The 20300-nt window shown below is 42.6% G+C and overlaps 1 protein-coding gene across 4 annotated transcripts in view; it reads left to right on the top strand.

The window, feature by feature from the left end:
- SORCS1 (sortilin related VPS10 domain containing receptor 1) overlaps positions 1 to 20300 on the top strand; it is a 505841-nt gene that overhangs the window by 315918 nt on the left and 169623 nt on the right. For all 4 annotated transcript variants that reach the window (XM_082714247.1, XM_082714246.1, XM_082714244.1 and 1 more), the window contains exon 4: positions 10886 to 11044. In XM_082714247.1, coding sequence (XP_082570373.1) covers positions 10886 to 11044 — 159 coding nt within the window. The remainder of the gene's footprint in view (positions 1 to 10885; positions 11045 to 20300) is intronic.

Below are 20300 nucleotides of genomic sequence, written 5' to 3'. Positions count from 1 at the left end.
ACCTAGATATAGGCTCCCTTAATAAAGACTTAGTTATACACACTTTAATGGACATTAAACACATTTATCCTTCTGTAATTTAATCTAGGTATTTTATGCCCCCTAAAAATCCACAGCCTGGAATTTCTTGACCTTGGGTCTCTTGATGTCTCTGCGACTGACTAACAATAAAAATTATTTGGTCTTCAATAAATATTCACCTTGAATTGATATCAGTTTAGAAATACACAGCCCTCAGAAAGTTTAAGGTAGCTGAAACCCAATGAAAAATCTGACAGTTCAAGTCATGTGTATGTCAAATATGCTAGATCAGAAAACCTTGCTACTTATTCTGAATATAATAATAACAACAAACTTTTTATCATATTCTCCTTCTTTTAATTATAAGTAACAAATTGTACAGAAAATCACTGTCATCGTGTATCTCCAAGATGGCTGCCACCAATTCTCGCCACCCTTTTGTATGTGTGTATATTGTTCTTCCTCCCTTAAGAGGTAGAGTCTACTTTTCCCCTCCCTTTACACTTCGCTTAGAACTGGTGACTTGTTTATCCAATGGAATGTGGCAAAATCAATGTCCTGGGACCTCTGAAGCCAGGTCATAAGAAGCATTGCAGCTTCCACTTGAGTTTCTTGAACTATTTGAACCACTTTGAGTTTCTTGAACTATTTGCTCACACTTTGAGGAAGTCGGCCACCAATTACGAAATCCAAGAATCACAAAAATGCAATGCTTCGTGAGTTTCAAGCCGTATGGAGAGAATGCCCTTCTGTGTAGAAAGAGAGAGAGAGGCTAAGGCCAGATACATCAGTGAAGAAGCCATCTTGGAAGAAGAACCTCCAGTTCCAGCCCCATAGCTGACATCATATGGATTTGAAACTAACTACCCAGCTGAGCTCTTCCCAAATTCCTGACCCACAAAACTGTGAGCAAAATAAATAGGTGTCTTAGACCTCTGTTCTGAGGTAGTTTGTTACACAGCAGTAAGTAAGTGGGACAGAGGTCCTTTTCTCTTTAATGTATTGTATCAGTTCTGCTGTTCCATGAGATACGTATTATGAGGTGGAATTAGTCCAAGATATAGAACTGCGAGAAAATGCAATCATGAAAAATGCAATCATGAAAAAAAAAATCATCTTCTTAAATAACCACACTACTATATCACATGCTCTCACCTGCTCTGACTGAAGGAAAGGAAGAAAGTATAGAGAAAAAGAAGCAGGTAATATCATTATACTCAGGGGCATGTCAATTAAGCACACTCACCCTTTTCTGTCTCTCAAAAACAACTTGAAATGATCAGTGACTGTCATTAAATAATTGAAGAACTAAGAAAAATAATTTACATGAAACAGATCTCTTCGTTAACAGGAGGGTCTTCTTCTTGAATGTTCCCCTTCAGCACCGTCTTCCTGGGAGCTTGTCAGTGGAGCTCAGAGGCGATTCTCACTTCACTAATCTGCAAAGCCTATAGGAGAGAAACCCCTGGTGGTCTCCACAGTCTTCTCAGGAAAGCTTTAATAGCCAAATGCATTAGCAAGGTCTCGTGTGGCTGAGACTTCATTAATCTCCCCCAATCTATCCCGGTATATTTACCCATTCACCATGAAGCTTTAATATAAGTAAGTAAAACTAAAACACACTTGTCAGGATGATTGTACAAGGAAAGCAAGGACTGAAGAATGTGGGCACATTCTGTTCACTAATTTTTAGAATAGATTCATTCCTGGGGGCTCTTCTTTGCATTCTCTTGACTTTCAACTTGACATTTATTCAAACTCGAAAATCAAACGCACAACTCAGAGATTTGACCAAAGCCGGTGTGTCCCTCACCTAAATCAATGTTAAAATATACCGATAGCGTCTCTTTCTTGCTCTCTCTTCCTCCCCATCCCTTCTCCTTTATCATTTCTGGTGGAATAAAGAGATTTCTTATCATTAAATGAACATCATTTCTTGTAAAGTTTCCCATGAGCAAAGAAGATGAATGTCTGCCTCTCCCAGCGTTGCTGCTCCTTCTGATAGCAGCTAACATTTTAGAATGATGTAACCTTTTGGCATTTATAGATCTTTGGGGATTTAAGAGAGAAGTTACTCTGGGACCTGTACCGCCCATGGAAGTGTGTTCTGATTGAGTTTGAGCGGAGGCTGTGGGATAATGCTGGGATTTTTAAGGGAGCTCAGATATCCTCAAGGTCTAATCAGTCTCCATAGTGGCTGCAAGAATAAAAACGTTTGTCAAATTTGTCCACCATTCTCTTCCTCTAAAATGCCATTTTTAAAAACCAGATGATACAGTGCTAAGCATTAATGAGTATACCATATTTCCTACTATCCCCTTAGTATGACCATCGTTTTTTCTCTGGCAAAGTGACTTTTTTTAGATGCCATTTAGTCATACGATGTTTCCTAGAAAACCAGTTACACTGGAATGATTCTTACTGGTTTTAGCATAAATTTCTTGGAGAAGTCTCTTGTGAGGAAATGTTTGTTTCCCTACCTGTACTATTACTAAGTCAGAGCTTTTTGCTCATTTCTGTTATATTTTTGTAACCTATACTTAGGATAAAGCTTAAAAACAGTCTTCTGGTGGTGCCTGGGTGGCTCAGTCAGTTAAGCATCTGCTTTTGGCTCAGGTCATGATCCCAGCGTTCTGGGATCAAGCCCCGCATTGGTCTCCTTGCTCGGAGGGGAGCCTGCTTCCTCCTCTGCCTCTCCCACTCCCTCTCTCTGTCAAATAAAAAAAATAAATAAATAAAATAAAATCTTAAACAAAACAAAACAAACAAACAAAAAATTCTGAAGGACAGATGCTAAAAGGGTGAGGACGAGAAGGCCTGGGCCATTGTGGAAAATCTGAGTCTGAAGCAGATCTGGGTATTTTGATTTCAAAGATTTAAATTTAAAGGCAAAATTTTTTTAAAGCCAAAAAATTATCTTTATTTCTTTAGGAGTATCTTACCAGTCATTTTGTTATGGAGAGTCTCCATTACCTAGTTCTTAATTCCTTACTGCCAGCCTCTTTTTCACAAGCAGGCAGAGAGAGGAGGAAGCAGGCTCCCTGCTGAGCAGAGAGCCCGATGTGGGACTCGATCCCAGGACCCTGAGATCATGACCTGAGCCGAGGGCAGCAGCCCAACCCACTGAGCCACCCAGGTGCCCCCCATCTATATTTTTATGATGTATTTGCAATACAGTCTTTCTGTCTCTTAACCTTTTTCTCCCCATCCTTTCCTCCCCTTCCTCTGTCTTGAACTCAACTATCACATTTTTGTAAAACATGTAGTACTAAATGTGCTATTTCTTTGTGATTAATAATAATATTAATATAACACTTAGCATTGCTTTCTCACAGATGATCTTTTGTAATCTATGCATAAACCCTTACAGTGTATGCCACAGATGATAGCTTTAGCACCCACTAGCTGTGTGACCTTGAGCTAATCACCTCATTTCTCTAAGCCTCATTTCCTCATCTGCCAAATATGAAGTATGTTTAAGCAGTTTAATGAAGTAATATTTTAATGGTTTAGTAGAGTGTTTGGTACAGAACACATGCTCAGTAAATGTGAACTTTTTTTTTTAAAGATTTTATTTATTTATTTGACAGACATCACAAGTCGGCAGAGAGGCAGGCAGAGAAAGAGAGGGGCAGGCAGGCTCCCCCCTGAGCAGAAAGCCCAATGCGGGGCTCGATCCCAGGACGCTGGGATCATGACCTGAGCCGAAGGCAGAGGCTTTAACCCACTGAGTCACCCAGGTGCCCCTAAAAGTAAACTTTTTTATAGGATCACTACTGTCAACAAGAAAATCTGCTCATGAAAAGATTCAGTGAACTATTAGCTCTTCAAAGTGGCATAACTGATATATAGCAGAGGTGAAACTCAAATCTGTCTTTGGAGTCAGACCCCGTGTTATTTCCTGTGATTATAGTATATAGTTATAGTTTGTTTTTCCTCCTTCTCCTGACACGAATGACCTTCAGTAAACACATACTCTTTGTCTTTTTTGAAGAAGTACACACATTCATAGCAACGTTCACTATGGTCAGGTTTAGGATTTGGTCATGGCTCTTCTTGTGGGAAAATAGGTCTGTAGTTTAAGATACCCATGCTTAGCCCTACAGATCAACCCTCCCATATCCATATCCAATCCATATCCATATCCATAGCCGTATCCATATCCATATCCAACCCTCCCGTATCTGCCTTTCTACATTTTCTTTATGAGAGGGGTCGGTTTCATCCACAGTAATGGAAGCAAGGACTTACTATGAAATGATAGCTTTTAGTTTGAGATTCTCTAAGTTGACTCAAAGGAGAGGGTTATGTTCAGTATTTCCAAGAGAAATAAGAAACTTTGTTTTTGTGGGCTGGGGAGCAGGGAGAGAGGATCTTAAGCAGGCTCCATGCTCAAATTCTCAGTCCTACAACCCTGAGAACATGACCTGAGCCCAAACCAAGAGTTGGACGCTTAACTGACTGAACCACACAGGCATCCTAAGAAATCTTTTTAAAGCTTGCTTTCTTGAATTGTCTTCCAAGGAATGTGACCCATACACTCTCATTCCTGGTGAACCTCACTCTTTTTCTCTGTACTCGAAAGGGTTGGGCAAAAGGAGTATAGCTTGCTGTTATGTAATAATTAATAGGTAGAGTTTTCTGACAGGGCTAGTAAGAGACATGTGAGAAACTGAAATTGTAATATATACTTAATGAAAATTCTTTTTCTCCCCTAAAAAGTCAAAGCCTTTGTGTCTATATTTAAAAAAAAAAAATTGGGGCACCTGGTTGGCTCAGTGGGTTAAAGCCTCTGCCTTCTGCTCAGGTCATGATCCCAGGGTCCTGGGATCGAGCCCCACATCGGGTTCTCTGCTTAGCAGGGAGCCTGCTTCCTCCTCTCTCTCCTGCCTCTCTGCCTACTTTTGATCTGTCTGTCAAATAAATAAATAAAATCTTTAAAAAAATAAAATAAAAATAAAAGTAAAAAAAGAAAAGAAAAGTTTAAAAGTAAGCTCACACATTGAACTCTTTAGAATACAATGCCAGAGTTTCCCTGCAATTCCATTGAATCAGCTTTCAGGTTCAGAGTAGATGGTCTGTTGCCCAAACACTCTTGTGGTCTCTTGGTATCGAATGACCCAATTTTGTGTTAATGAACATGGATTGTGCATTAGATGAGCTTCACTGAGTTTGTGGGGGGAGGACGGGCGTGGGATTTAGGACACAGGATTGCACACTGAGTCCGCCTTTCTACAGATTCCATCAGTGTATACTTATCTGAACTTTTTTTTTTCTATTTAATCACATCCCTGTTCTTTTCTTGTTATTGTTTGTACTCCAGTGATTTTGTTTTCATAGGTCATTCTAGGGTCCTGTAGAGCTTCCCCCAATACCGTCATCCAAACAGTAGCCAACTGATGATCCCTTATTGCTCTTACCCTCCGCCCCTGTGCAAAGGGTAAATGCTCAGCTCACATTGGGAATAAACAGCTTTTCCACCACCTACATTGATCAGCAAATTATTTACTTGCTCTGATTCAGTTTCACTTCATTTGTTTTTAATATCAAAGCCAGAGGTTTGCAAATAGCCTCTTAGAGTGTTTATATAGAGATTGTGGTTTAAATCCAGTGGTTAGATAACTGGAGTGCACAGTTGCTACTACTGCTATTTTTCTTTGCCATCGTCATCATCATCATGGAAAGTATTTGTTATGCACCTGGGATACAGGTATCTGGATCTGAGTTAAGCCTTAAGCAAAGCAAGTGATATCCTGAGTATATTACCTCTTTGTGATTATAGTCCTGTGGTCCATGAATGACAAGGGATAGACAAATGAGCAAACAAGTAATGAGCACATAAATACTCCGTGATTTTAGACCAAAGGAATAGTAGGAAGAGGTATGTTCCTGGAGCTGCCCCTTATTAACTCCCACCATGTCTAAAGAGGTAAATGGCAGAATTCCAAGAACAACACATCTAGGAAAAGAATCTGGAAAACTAAATAGTAGTGTTATTCCTTAGGGAGGGGTGTCCTCAGTAGGTACCTGGAAAGATCAGAAAGAAGGCTGCCGGGCAGCCTTTTGTAGAATGACATCATGTAGCCATATGTTGACTCTGGAGCAAGTCAAAGAGTAAAGATGCATTTAATTTCTGATGACACTGGGTTGTCAGAACGACTAATACCAAAAAAAGGGAGAAGTGACATTTTAAATCTATAAATTGCATTTCATGTTCATTTGTCACCTCTAGGAAAAGCAAATAAAGTTTCTTCCTTCTCCCAAAGTGGATGATGAATGATTGCTTAGGGTTGGGTGGCGGGAGCCTGTGTCGCCATTATTGACTTTCTATGGAAAACAATTCATCTACGGATGCAGTCAGTGCAATGTCTGCACACCCTGCAAGGCGTGAGTAAACTGCTTCTAATCACTCAAGGGCTGATCTGAACAGAGAATAATTACTTTCCCGTTAAAGACACACTCCTCCCCTTGTCTCAACTCTCCTGGCCTCCCAGTACAACAGCGGGGATTTGTTCCAGAAGACTCAGACTCAATGTCACAGGGATTCATGGACTGCTTTCAGCCAAAGTGAGGTATGAAGACAACTCACTCATTCACGGATTTGTTCATTCATTTGTTATTTACAAAGGTTGATGGACCTACTGTGGACCAAGCTTTATGCCAGGCAAAGACCCTTCTTCTTAGAGAGCTCACTTGAGGAATTGTGCAGAGTTTAGATTCGTGCCTTTTACAACATCGCCCTAAAATTCTCTCCTTTTCGGGTGCCTGGGTGGCTCAGTCGTTAAGCATCTGCCTTGGGTTCAGGTCATGAGCCCAGGGTCCTGGAATTGAACCCCTCATTGGGCTTCCAGCTTGGCAGGAAGCCGCTTCTTCTTTTCCCAATAGCCCTGCTTGTGTTCTCTCTCTCTGCCAATTAAATAAATACAATCTTAAAAAAAAAAAAAATCTCTCCTTCTGATCATATCCTAGAATGCAAAGGACTAAACACAAAAAGCAGAAGGGGACAGAGAGCCAAGGTATCATTGAAAAATGATACCTTGTATCATTGAACATGTCTAAGAAATGTAATCTGTTATTTTTTGAGGAGTATTCACTAATTTGTAGGTACAATTTTGATAATATTTCCCAGGAATACCTTCTTGAGAATACAGGACTTTATAAAAGACATCATGTATGTCTAAAGATTGGATCACATTTATTTTTACATTATTTGTTTTTCGGAGGTTAAACATTTTCTATTTAGATCTTGCTTATGGAGGTACCTGGGAATCTCATTCATTAGGTGTCTGCTCAGGTCATGATCCCAGGGTCCTGAAATCAAGCCTCATATCGGGCTCCCTGCTCAGTGGGGAGACTGCTTCTCCCTCTCCAGCTCCCCTTGCTTGTGTTCCCTCTCTCACTATTTCTCCCTGTCTTAAATAAATACAATCTTTAGAAAAAGAGTGTTAACTTATTTACTTTTAATAGTCTTCAGAAGGACACAAAAACCTAATTTATTTAGGAATACGTTACTAAAGAATTTGATTTAAAGACTGAAATAATAAAATTCCATGTATTCAGTTAATAATTTAAGTACTTTTTGCCATTCAACCACTGCACTGATTGTAACCCAATTATGTTGAAGGCTGTGATTAAGTAATTGAAATGCATTGTACCCAATGGTACATACTTATGTGTGTATATGCATTTGTGTGTTTATGGTTCAGTTGGAAATGAATGGGGGTCATAACACTGAGTGGAAAAAAAAATACATCCATGATATTATATAGAGATGTGAATAAAGAAGTAGAGGGATACACACACTTGGTTTGACTTGTTGAAGGAAGAGGGTCATGGGCAATTTATTTTTCTTTTATTTTGAATTCTGCTGGCAGTCTTACAAAGTTTGTGCAATAAAAAATGGCTAAATAAAAATGGATCCAGATTGACCTGTTTGTTTTGTGCGGATTTGAGCAGAGATTGGAGAGAGGAGCCACTGGAAGGTTTGTGTAATTCAGAGCCATCTATAAATCTGACAGGGGGACTTTCCTGACAGCTTCCATCATTTCCAGAATGTCAAGACGTTCAGAGAGAGGGTTTCAGGTGAGAGAGGAGAGGTGAGATTTTGGTCTGCCTATTTTCAGCACTCAGAATAAAAATGAAGGGAGCTGTGGATTTTGTTTATTCAATATTACGTATCTATATGTGTGAAAATATTTGTGTTATTCTGCCTTCCCTTATGTAGTATTATCTGGAAGCAGAAGATCTCATATAGTCTGCTGACTTAGAGCACAGAAGAGTATCAAAAATATTGTAGACGACACATGAAAACCAGCCTGATTGGAGGCTATTCGGCGGGCCTACTGTTTTTATTTTGATGAAATAGTCTGACCAGGAGAAGCAGGTGGTGAAAGCTGTGCTCATGGGAAGAAAGGAAAACATACTTTGGTTAACAGGGAACTAGAAAAATCAGGGGAGGGGGAAAAAAAACCACCTTGCCTGAGACAAGGATGCTCTATAAAATCGAACCACTTCATATTATTGTGGAAATGACTTTCTTGCCATAGTGCCCAAAGGTTGTTCTATATTATTGCTAATGGTGGCTGGAGACACAAACCCATGTGATCACTTGATGACTTATTTGTTATTTAGAAAATGACAGCTTTCAGATGCCAATAAATGTGAAATCACCTGGAAGTATTCTTGGGAATTTAGGAGCCATCCGAACGTCCTTGCTGAATGCACCTGCTAGATTTTAATGAAGGGACGTGAGCGTGTTCTCCGTACATGTTCCGGTGGTCCTGTCTCAGCCGTCTGATGAGCAGACACTGTCTGTTCAGTGGAGAGACGGAGACACCTACATAACTTTGTCACAATTTTTGGTTGGTAGACAGTGGCCTCGCTGGAACATGGAGTGAGGCAATTAGTCTCCAGTTCCGTGTGTGCTTTTCGTCTCATCCCGAGGGCGCCTGACAGCCAGGATCGCACTCGCTCCACCACGTCCCTCTCTCCTCTTCACGAAGGGGCAGGTGGAAGGAACGGCGAGGCGCCTCGAATCCATCCTGGGTTACAGAACCACAGTTCAGTCCGCGCGTCTGCGGTGCGCTCTTTTGTGCCATTTGCGCTGACGGGACACCGCTCTCCACGCTGCCACGATCTGCTCTTGAGGTTTCAGTACGACGGCCTCCCAGGGCCGGAGAAAGCGCTGTGTGTTTGTCTGGCATGTGGATCTTTTCTGACATGGCTCTAGTATTTTTTTTCTTCCCTTCCCTTCTCCTCTTTTCCTGGAGCTGCCGCATCCTTAGCCGGGAAGCTTTACACCCCGGGCTGCAGTGATTTCTCTTCCTGCGGCCACACATGAAGCACATCTTTCATGCTTCTCCGAACCAAGCTCAGAAAGTGCCAATTAATAAGTCGCCGGGGAAGAAGTCCGTGGGTAGCATTAAGGCCTCCTGTCTGGAGGTATTGGGTGCGCACTCTGACTGACGGAAAGCAGACCTGTGAGAGTCGGGAATGAGGTACTTTATCACACGTTCCTGGAGGCATAAAATGAGAGAATAGAAAGCAGTGTTCAGGGCGGCTTCTCCATCGTGGTCCTGCTGTGGATGGTCCCCACCGCTCTGGCCGTGGTCAGCCGTCCTAACAAGAAAGTACAGAGCAGGGGCGCCTGGGTGGCTCAGTGGGTTAAAGCCTCTGCCTTCGGCTCAGGTCATGATCCCAGGGTCCTGGGATCGAGCCCCGCATCGGGCTCTCTGCTCAGCAGGGAGCCTGCTTCCCTCTCTTTCTCTGCCTGCCTCTCTGCCTACTTCTGATATCTCTTTCTGTCAAATAAGTAAATAAAATCTTAAAAAAAAAAAAAAAAGAAAAAAGAAAAGGAAGTACCAAGTATCTGAAGCTGTGAACATGTCCACATGAAAGCAAATTATTTGGTCGGTAGACTGAAGACCAAGCAGGACGCCCAACTTCTCTTTTCACAGCGCTTCCATCCATGCCTGCTCAGACTGCTCTGCGTCTTTCTACTTCCATGCGACGACTCCGAAAACTGTTCATTTATTTACTTACTCATTTGGAATATATTTATGGAGTCTATAAAATATGCCAGGTATTACTCTAGCTTTTGGGACTATACCTGTGGGGCAGAAAAAGAGAAATATCCAATACCCCTATTTTCATGGAGTTAACGTACTAGTAGGGATTATGTAGATGATAAGCAAAATAAAAAAAGGAAATTATGAGATAGGTTAAAAGGTGACAGAGTTGACCTCATACAATTTCCAGAGAAGGCTTTAGAACACCCAGCCTTTGAGTCAAGGCTCAGGAAATCAGACAAAAGGTAGGATGACATACAGGGCTAGTGTTGATGGGAACAAGAGGGCTTATGGTAAGAGAGAACAGTGGAGCCCACGCTATGTTTCTTTCCACCTTAATCACAACAGACTATGACAAGTCTTGCGCTTTTATGTCCCCAAATGGAAAGTAGACACGGCACAATAGGAAAGAGGGCCAAGGTTAGAGGAAGAGTGGGACATACTTTAGATCAAGGAAATAACCGTGGGGGGGGTGGTGGGCAACAACAAGGAACCCCGTAGAACAAACTAATGCACCCCTCTGTGTCTTCTTCCTTCCTTACACCTTGTCTGCCTCTTTGAGGTTTTGTTGTTGTTGTTTTGTTTTGTTTTGTTTTGTTTTGTTTTTGTTTTTGTTTTTTTTATCGTATCATGGCATTGGCCCAGGAGAACAAACCCGCAGAGCCAAGGTCCTTGTTTGACCAAATGTTCTTTGTTCTTTTTTACTCTCTTTCCAAAATTTTAACTTGTTGTTAAGTTTGTAAATGTGTAAGCTTAACTTTTTGTTGTCTTCTCTCCCCCGCAATGCCTGGCTGCAGATTATGTTACTCACAGACCCAGAGATCGAGAGCAGCTTACTCATCAGCTCCGATGAGGGGGCCACCTATCAAAAGTACCGGCTCAACTTCTACATCCAAAGCTTGCTTTTCCACCCCAAGCAGGAAGACTGGATTCTGGCATACAGCCAAGACCAGAAGGTGAGTGTGATTACCTTGTTGGAGACAACAGCGCACGGTTTTCCAGGGAACAGGCCGCTAGCTAATTGTCTCTGCATTTCTTCTCAGTGGTGGCTTTGGTTTGGGGCAGTACCTGAACTCTGAGCCAGGGGGTCAGGGGCAGCAAGGAGGATTTCAGGGTGCTCACTTGAGCTGTGTCTACATCTGAAACAGCATGTAAGGCAAAAGCCTGAAACTCAGGAAGACATGGGGAAGCTGTTCTTAGCTGTGGCGGGCAGTAGCTTAAAAATGTGGTGGGCAGTGAGGAGCTCCCAACCCCTTTGGAATCTGAGACTGTTTTGTGCATGTGGAGATATGACTGTTTTTCTAGGTAAAGAGCCCATAGCATTTCTCTAAGCCTTGTAGGGAAGGACAACCCTGAAAAGGCAAAGAGCACTAACTAGGGATTTGCCAAAACAGTGAGAGAAATGGCCAGAGAAGCAATAATAATGTCCATAGATAATATTATTCAGAGTCAAGTAATGTCAGGATTTGTCTGCTTTTGGTGATTGCATTGAAGGAGAAGTCTACTTTGTAAGAAAGCGCTGAATGAGGTTGTACATGGGTGCGTGCATGTGTGCGTGTGTGTGTGTATGAGATATGTTTATGTGTTTTATGGGATACATACTATAAAATATATTACATACTCTATAATACAGATACACTATAAAACACCTTTAGCTCCTGTTTTTAGAAAAACTTAACATTTTCAGATAGAATATAAGGCTAACAACAGCAAATATAATTAAATAGAAGTTTCACAGGCAAATAACAGACTCTAGCTATAAAAGCCAACCAGAAAATAGGTGCAAAAGTGGAATGCTCTTTGTGAACTGTGATTCAGCAACACTGTCTTGGAGATTATTTTTATAGGAATCTTGTGCTAGAAATTACATATATTTAAAGAAATACTGGATTTCTATGAGTGAGGAGGGTGCTCAAGGGTTTTTGTTTTGTTTTATTTTTTTTGTTCTGTTTTCGTTTTTTTCTTTTCTGTTGGGAAGATGTAGATGTGAGGGGAGGGGAATGGTGGAAGTAACTTTCCAAGGTCTCTCCTGGCATGGGCATTTTGGAGGAAGCAAATTAAAATTCTCAGGATTGGAATTTTATTCATGCTGCCTTTACTGCAAAAAAAAAAAAAAAAAAATGCACATTGAGCCTAAAAATAGAAAAGATTTACAATTAGTTAAAAAAAAAAAACACTAAGCAGCTTGCCTACCCTTTTACAGAATGTACAATTCCATTCCTGGAGTCAGGCCACCATGCATCTGGTCCAAGATGGTGCAGTTACCAGAGGCGAGGCTAAGCGGCTGAGAACAGAGAGAGTAGTAGTCATTTAATCCACCGGGCTATTGTATTTTCTTTGGCAGTTGGTTAATTTTCCGTCTGATGCCAGAGGTGCAGTGAGGGCCAGATTTACCTGCCTAAGTTAAAACAGTTGTGCTGGAGGAAATGCCCAGAAACAGAACCTTTTATGCCTTAGCACTTCCAACAGTGCTCCCCACCATCACCGTGGCCAAGTGGACAACCAGGGGGGAGTGAGGACATCTGAGTTGGGGCCCCAACTCAGCCATGGAACTTGGTGCACAGTACTTGGTGTTGGCTCTTTGGCTTAAAATACGTTTGCATGGATCAGTATACTTACAGGTGTGCATCCACATGAGATTGAAAAAAAACAACAACAACACATTAGGCCCCACGTCTGGTTTAGGTGCTCATCAGGGTTCAGTGTTGGTCTCAAATACCTTTATCAAGGAGCATTCAGTCCATGTGGGGAGAGAAGATAAATGCACATGTGTTCACCAGTAGTCTAACAGAGGCCAAGAGTCAGTGCCTTCATTCACACATAATAGAAACCCAGTTGAAGTTGCTGGATGCAGTCTATGAAATTGTCAGCCCCAAGTTCAGGAGATGGAGATCTTATGAAATGATTTCACCTTGACCTTGAGGAATATATGTCATATTTCTGTTTGAAGGGTCATACTTCACACAAGAGGAATGTCAGAAACAATAATACAAAGTTAGAAAAACCATGTCTACACAGTTGGGAATGTCTCCATTTGGCTGAAACTGAAATTTTGAAAAGTTAATTCTGGGTATATTTGTGGAATCTGATATTGATTGTTTTTTACTGTTTTGACTATTGGACTACAAGGCAGAATAAATCTTGTTTTCATAATTAAGAGCCTTGTGAAAATTTTGGATAGTGGAATAGTGTGTTCAGAGGTATAGATTACAAAGTTTAACCTGGTAGTAATCTTAGGATGAACTGTGGTTATAGGAGGTCAAAAGCAAGAAGACTAATTAGGGTGATATCACCGTAGTCCTGTTCTGGACCAAAAAGTATCTTCTGTGACGATGACCCAATGAATTCTGTCATTGCAGAGGTGGAAGAAGCCTTGACAGTCCTTCTGGTATGTAGCTAACAAACACCAGATCTGAGATGTTAGTGAATTTTCCTAAAGGGAAATACCACTCATTAGCATCAAATGCCAACCTTCAGTGAATGGAATGAAGGCTTATGTGAAATTTGGTGGGATTCTCATTCTTGATTGTGACATCTTGAGATTAGTAGAGAGGCAGAAACCTGCCTTTGTGTTGAACTCTCTGTTTTTCCAGGAAAGAATGAAGGGGGAATCATCCTGGAAAAAAATTGTGGATAACCTTCTAATATGAGTAGGGGATAGAGTACACCTTGTCTCAGGGCTTGTATCGTAGAATGAGGACCGGGGCTTTCGCTGGGAGGAGAATGGGCTGCCGCCGTCGGATGACTTGGCTGGAAGTCAAGTTGAGAGGGTCTGGGGCCGCTCAGGTGGGCCAGTGAGAGGGAGATGATAGCCGGCAATCATCCGTGAATCCTGGAGCGTTCCCCGCGGATGAGATGCCGCAGTGAGCACGGAGGAGGGCCCTGCGCTGGTGCCAGCAGGCCCGCTACTGTATTTGCCCAGGAGAAGGGAACTTTCATTCCTTCGTGGAAGGATTGCTCATCAGTTTTTCTGTGACAGCTGCTCTTGCTGCTGTGGCAGAATTCCCAGCTCTGATCTCGCCTCAGCGCGAGGACTTGCTCTGCGGGATGCTTTTCTACGCCAATGTACGGTGAACAGAATCCCCAAGCAGACGGTGCTGGCTCTTAGAAAGAGTCTTTTTGAGGTGACAGCTCCTTCAGCCTCACCTGCGAACGGAATCCTCCTCCGCTCCCTCTTTCCTCGCGTCTTCTCAGGCATGCAGGCCCTCTTTTGCACATACTCTCCCACTTTTGCCAACTGTACTTTCCCCTTATTTCCCTGCCATGGCTTTTTCTCTCCCACATTGCAGGAGACTTTTAAGGCCCCGAGGACTGAGTCTGGGTCTCTGGCTTGCTGGATAGAGCCCATATGGGCTGCGGTGCTCTGCTCTGCTTGGCCTGCACTTCATCATGAAGGCCTCGGTACCCAGTGGAGGCTTTTGGATGTGAGCATTTTAAAGGACTCAAAGAAATTGCTGAGCAGATTGTCCTTTCTGGCCCAAGATAGAGTTTTACTGGCCATCAATTCCATAGCAAATCAGATTTAAAAAACAACAACAACATCAGCAGCTTTTAATCAAGGAGAAATGCATATGGACAAATGGCCTCAGAATTCATAAAATCGGACTCCCCCCGCCCACACCTGTCAGTGGTATGAAATTCCTAGGCAGTTGCCAAGAGGTAAAAGCTTTCTTGAAGGGGAAGGGAGGTTAGGAACCCTAAGTCCTCAAGAAGTACTACTTAGGTAGCCTTTGTCTGGAGCCTTCTGCGGTATTGCCATAGCACTAGCCTCCTGGGCTTCTAATAGGTCTATGTGAGGACATGCCTTTGGAAAGCCTTGGAATTTCCAGAAAAACATTATAGACCTTATGGAAATTTTACATCAAATGGACAGGGCGATACTGATCCCATAAAGTCACACTGCTTAGAATTCTTACAGAATAGCAGTCAGTCACTGTGGACACTACAAAGAATCCATGGCATTTAGTGTAGAAACACCCCAAATTGTGCTTTCCTTTGTTTATTTATTTATTTATTTATTTAAGCAGTAGGCAAAGCAAACATCCTGTGCCACCTTTTTGTTTCTTTGCATTTGGCAATTGAGCAGGTACTGGAGAAAAGAGAGAGAGAGAGCGAGCGAGCGAGCGTTCTTCACTTCATTGCTAGTTTCCTCTCACTTTCTTGCCTCAGTGCAGGAAACCACCCAAGGAAGGCTTAGCAGCAGGCTGAGCCTGCCAGATTACATCTTTATTTTAATTTGGCAATAAACTAGTGTACAAACTGTGCTATAAAACATTGCCTCCAACGGCATCTCTCAGTCTGCCTTAAACACCTCACTAAACATGATGTGTTGGGAAACATTTGAAATGAGAGAAAACAAAGCGCAGATGTGACTGAAAGAAAAAAATGGGAGAAAAGTGTAAGAATATGCATATACCTCCGTTTTGCAGGCCACCGTGGGGGGCCCTGGGCTCATGGCCTCTTCATTAGCGGTCGCCCCACTGGATCGATTTATAAAGGGGAGGGTCTGCAGGGTTTTGAAAGGGACATGAACAGTCCTGAGCAGCTCAGGAGAGGAGAGGCCCCCTTGCTCTGCTTTCCCAGGCTGGCGAAGCTCTGTCAGTGGGGGTCCGCTGACCCCGACCCCTTTTCTCTGGTCCTGTGCAAGTACCTCCTTCTCATCACGGCTGTGGCTGTCCAAGTCCATCGAGGCCATGAATGCAATTCCCATTCCCCCAAGCAAGAAATCGAACTGAACGAAGCGGCGGGGTCTGAGCTGTGGGAAAGCGGAGAGCAGGTGCTCCTAAGACACTCAGAAGGGCAGGGATGGGGAGGGGTCAGGAAGCTCAGCTGAACCGAAGGTGGCTTGCCCAGTGTCACCAGACCTTCGCAGCTTTTCAAGAGCAGGAATCCTGCTTCGTGTGAAATGTGATATTTTCTTATTTTTAAGTATTTATAACTAACTCAGAAATTTAAAAGAAAAAACTGTGCAGGGCAAAGAAACCTCATCTGCTGTCTTACACGGGTCCCCAATCATTTTTTCGGTCCCTTCTGTTTTTCCCATCGTCTTTGTGTTTCTCCTGTTCATGGATCTCCCTATCAGTTTTATTTTAGGAGATGTTAAATTGTTTTGTGAATTTAAAAAATGCATCTAAGTGGGGTGATCCGTCCCGTGGGGGGAGAGACAAAACCTTTAAGACCGTTTGGTGGACCACCCCACGCTTTGCGGCGGTAGTAGGATACTCTGCAATTTATATTGTTCCATTTATTTTGGAGCTCTGTGACTCGGCAGTACGAGGCCTGTCACGTGAGAATCTGCTTGATTCGTCTGTATTCCACATCACAGTTTATGAGAGAAATAAGAAATCCTAAGGCTTGCATGTTTGCCTCACCTTTAGTGTTTTGGTATTTATGTATGTGTGTAAGACACACACAAAACCAAAACATGGCGTTCAAGGCAGAGAACATGTATTGATAAGGCATCTTTTTCTACAAATAGCTGAGACTCTGGAGTGCCTTAGTGGTTCAGTCTATGAAGTGTCTGCTTTTGGGTCAGGTCTTGTTCTCAGGATCCTGGGATCGAGCCTCACATCAGCTCCCTGCTGAGCAGGGAGTGTGCTTGTCCCTCTCCCTCTGCCTCTCTCTCCCACTCATGCTCTCTCTCTCTCTCACATAAATAAATAAATTCTTTAAAAAAAATAGTTGAAATTCTAAATATTACCAGCCAGCGTTCTCTGTATGAGTGAAGATGGACTTTGAGTTAAAATGATATACTGATAGGAAAGGAAAATTATACTGCCAGTGTGTTTGATAGCATACCATAGAATTTTAGTAACTTGCATAAAAGTAAATTTAAAAATACTTTTCGTTTCATATCCATTCTTAGGAAAAACAGTAACAGCAACAACAGCTTCCTTCCATTCCTTTTTAATCTTTTGTACTTCTCCTGACTGGTCCCTCACAGAAGGCCATTGCTGATCACAATGACTTTGGATGCTGAGAATTCCCTGGGAAAATTATGATTGCTTGAAAAAAGGGATAAATGTCAGCATTTTCCAAAACTCAGTCATACTGGTTTCTCACAAGTGCTAGACAGTCCAGAAACCAGGTAAGAGCATGAGCTCTCTACTCTGTCAAGCCATCCCAATGGCCGGGGGACCTCCGACATTTCATTGACCTTTACTGGTTCTCCAACAAGACTGTGTGAGGATGCTGACATGATGTACATGAAACACTTAACACAGAGCCTGATACAGAGCCAGCTTTGTGGAGATGGCAGCCGATGTATTATTCACAGGCCTGAGAGTTAACTGACCTGGTGTGGCGTAGCTGGGTTTAGACAGAAGGCTGTCTTCCTTATCAGTAGTGTCTCCCCAGTACCTGAAGTCATAGACACTTTTTAGTCAAAGTCACGTGCCCTCTTAGCGATCAGTTACTAAAAAGTACCGTGAAACCAGAATGAATGGAGCAAGGAAAAACCAATACACGGTACTCAGAAAATATTGATTATAATAACAGTAAGCCATTAAATATTAAAGCATTTGTCTTCACAGTAGCTCTATTTGTTTTTTAATAGACCCAGCAGCCCCCTAACGTCAAAAGGGCAAGATTGAAATAAAAGAGAAATAGATCCTTGAAATTTAGCCCCCTGCGGATATTCAAATAATTTCTGCACAAGCACAAACACTTAGGAAACTGATATCTACCCAATACCGTCATGTTTCCCCAAGGCACTGCATTAAGTAAAAAGGCACTCAGTTATTTATAAGAAATATGTTGAACATTATATTCCATGCTGATTAGGTAGGAATTCCATGTGCTTGAAATTCTCCAATGTCAGAGCTGATTTCTAATCTCATAAATATGCAAATAACTTCAGTATCCAAGTACAAAACTAGCAATTAGAGTGGAAACCGGGGAGCTTGCTAAATGTCATCCCAATGTCATCCCAATGCTTGTTTATAAAACAAATTCTCAAGCTGAAATGCCATCATAGGTAAACAGGGAGACCTCTGTTCCTCTTAGATACCTGTCTAACCAGGTTGCATTATTATTTTTCACTTGCAACCTGGAGAACACTTTGCTTTACCTGTTCCTAACCATTTGAGTGAAACAAGCTGGAAGAATAAGGAAAATGGACATTTAGAAGGAGTCAGTAGGATTAAAGTTGGGACAGGCACAATTATGATATTTGGTAGCTCTTTAAGGTTTGAAATAGAGATAGTTTCATTTTTGCTTGTACAATTCCTTAGCCTGTTCATTTGATCTGTTCTGTCCACCAGTTCCTGTCTGAATGGATTATGATGTGTCTTTCATGACAGCACCAGTCTGGAAAAGTTTGAAGGGCATTGGATCTCATAAGAGAAGATGGATCTCTTTCCTTAAAAAGCTCATGGGGTACCCAGAAAGACCTGCCTCGAATGGGGGCCCTTTTGAAATCTGGTAATGCTAGGATTTCCCACGTTCTTCCAGGACGAGAGTGGTTGCAAGCAATGATGTTGCCAAGAAAGGGAGTGATTGGGGGAGGAAAAAGGCTTGGCCTTGTGAGTAGACATGTTTTGTGAGTTTATGACTCTATGGTTTTCCTATTAAAAAAAAAATTATCTTGTCCAATCTCCTATCAGCAGTACAAACTACAAACGGCACAGTCATTGCCCCAAGGAACCCAGAGGCCAAGATCACACAGCTGACAAGAAGAAGAAAACCCAGAAGTCATGTACCCTCCTAAAATTGCCAGGCTCCTTTATTGAGGTATACTCTTAAAAAAAAAAAATTTATTTGACAAAGACAGAGATCACAAGTAGACAGAGAGGCAAGTTGGGGAGTAGGGGGAAGCAGGCTCCCCGCAGAGCAGAGAGCCTGATGTGGGGCTCGATCCCAGGACCCTGAGATCATGACCTGAGCTGAAGGCAGAGGCTTAACCCACTGAGGCACCCAGATGCCCCACTGAGGCATATTCTTAATATAAAATATTATTAAATGAAGAGGCACCAATATAGACCTTCAAGGCCTCGCTCTCCAGACTTGCTTAACTCCGGTGCCTGCCTGGCTGACACCACGACAGGCATGATGAGAAAATATCCCAGGACAGCAGGACATGAGATTCGAAGCCATACAGGGTCAGTTGCTCTAGGAAAGACCACGATAAAAAATTTTCAGCCTCAAAGGCGGGGAACTGGAAGCCTTGTCTAGGACCCTTCCTTGCTTTTAGGATGTCTGGAAGAAAAGGCAGTCTCATCTGCTTCTCCCTGTCATTCCTCCCTTCCTTGGGGTCTGAGGACAGTCAGTGAAGGCTGCTGGCAATAATCTGTAGCAGAAATGAGCAAGAGAGAGAGAGAGAGAGAACTAGCATTGACCTTTCACTCTGTAGCAGGCATTCTGCAAGGCCTTTCACATCAAGTGCTGAACTTCATTCTTAGAGCAAACATTAGAGATGTTATTGTGCCCATTTAGCATTTCGGGAACCTGAGGCTCTACGGAATTAAGAAAATTTCTTAACGTGGCCTGTCAGGCGATTGCTAGAGCCATAGTATAGCCTGTGTTTGAATGTCTTCCCACTCCGTCCTCCCTGCCCCGTTGATCCAAAAACCCTTTGCCTCCCTAGAAAAAACCAGTGTGATTTTTAAATTTTTTTTAATTGCCGTTGTTTTTCCCATTTTTCTGTAATGATCTCTTTCCTATCCCACCTACCATGAGAACTGTTCCCTCTGACAGATGCTGCGGCCCCCATTTCCGGAGCTCATTTCACAGCAGAGGGGAGGACTGTTGTTTGAAGATCACAAGGGAGAGGAAGGGAGGGGCCGGAGGAACCCGCGAGCCAGCGGGAAGGCCCCCATCACTGGCTCCTAGGCACCCTGCGCCCCTCGTAGCGATAGAGTGGATTCTGCGTGTGAAATTGCCCCCTGCCCAGGAGGAGCGATGGGGGCATTCAGAAGTGACCCACTTCTGGTCAGCTATTTTTCTTTTCCTTTTTAAACTTTGTTTTGTTTCTTTTTATTTTTTAACGGTCGGTGTCTCTCCCTGCTGTGGTGTGGCACCTTCCAGCTGGGCTGTCTCTCCTTCCTTCTGTCCTCACCGTCCTGAGGCTTCCGTCTTTCGGAGGCACAGTTCTGGTGACACTCCTGTTGTGTTTCGCAACTGTTGAGCTCTCTCATCTGTGCACTTAAATAATGGTGGGATCCTATGGCTAGTGAGGACTACTCATTGATATTGAGGGATTGGTAACATAAACTC

This window comes from Mustela nivalis (genome assembly GCF_964662115.1).
Source record: "Mustela nivalis genome assembly, chromosome: 2".
Lineage (NCBI taxonomy): Eukaryota > Metazoa > Chordata > Mammalia > Carnivora > Mustelidae > Mustela > Mustela nivalis.
This window is presented reverse-complemented; position numbering and strand designations above follow the sequence as displayed.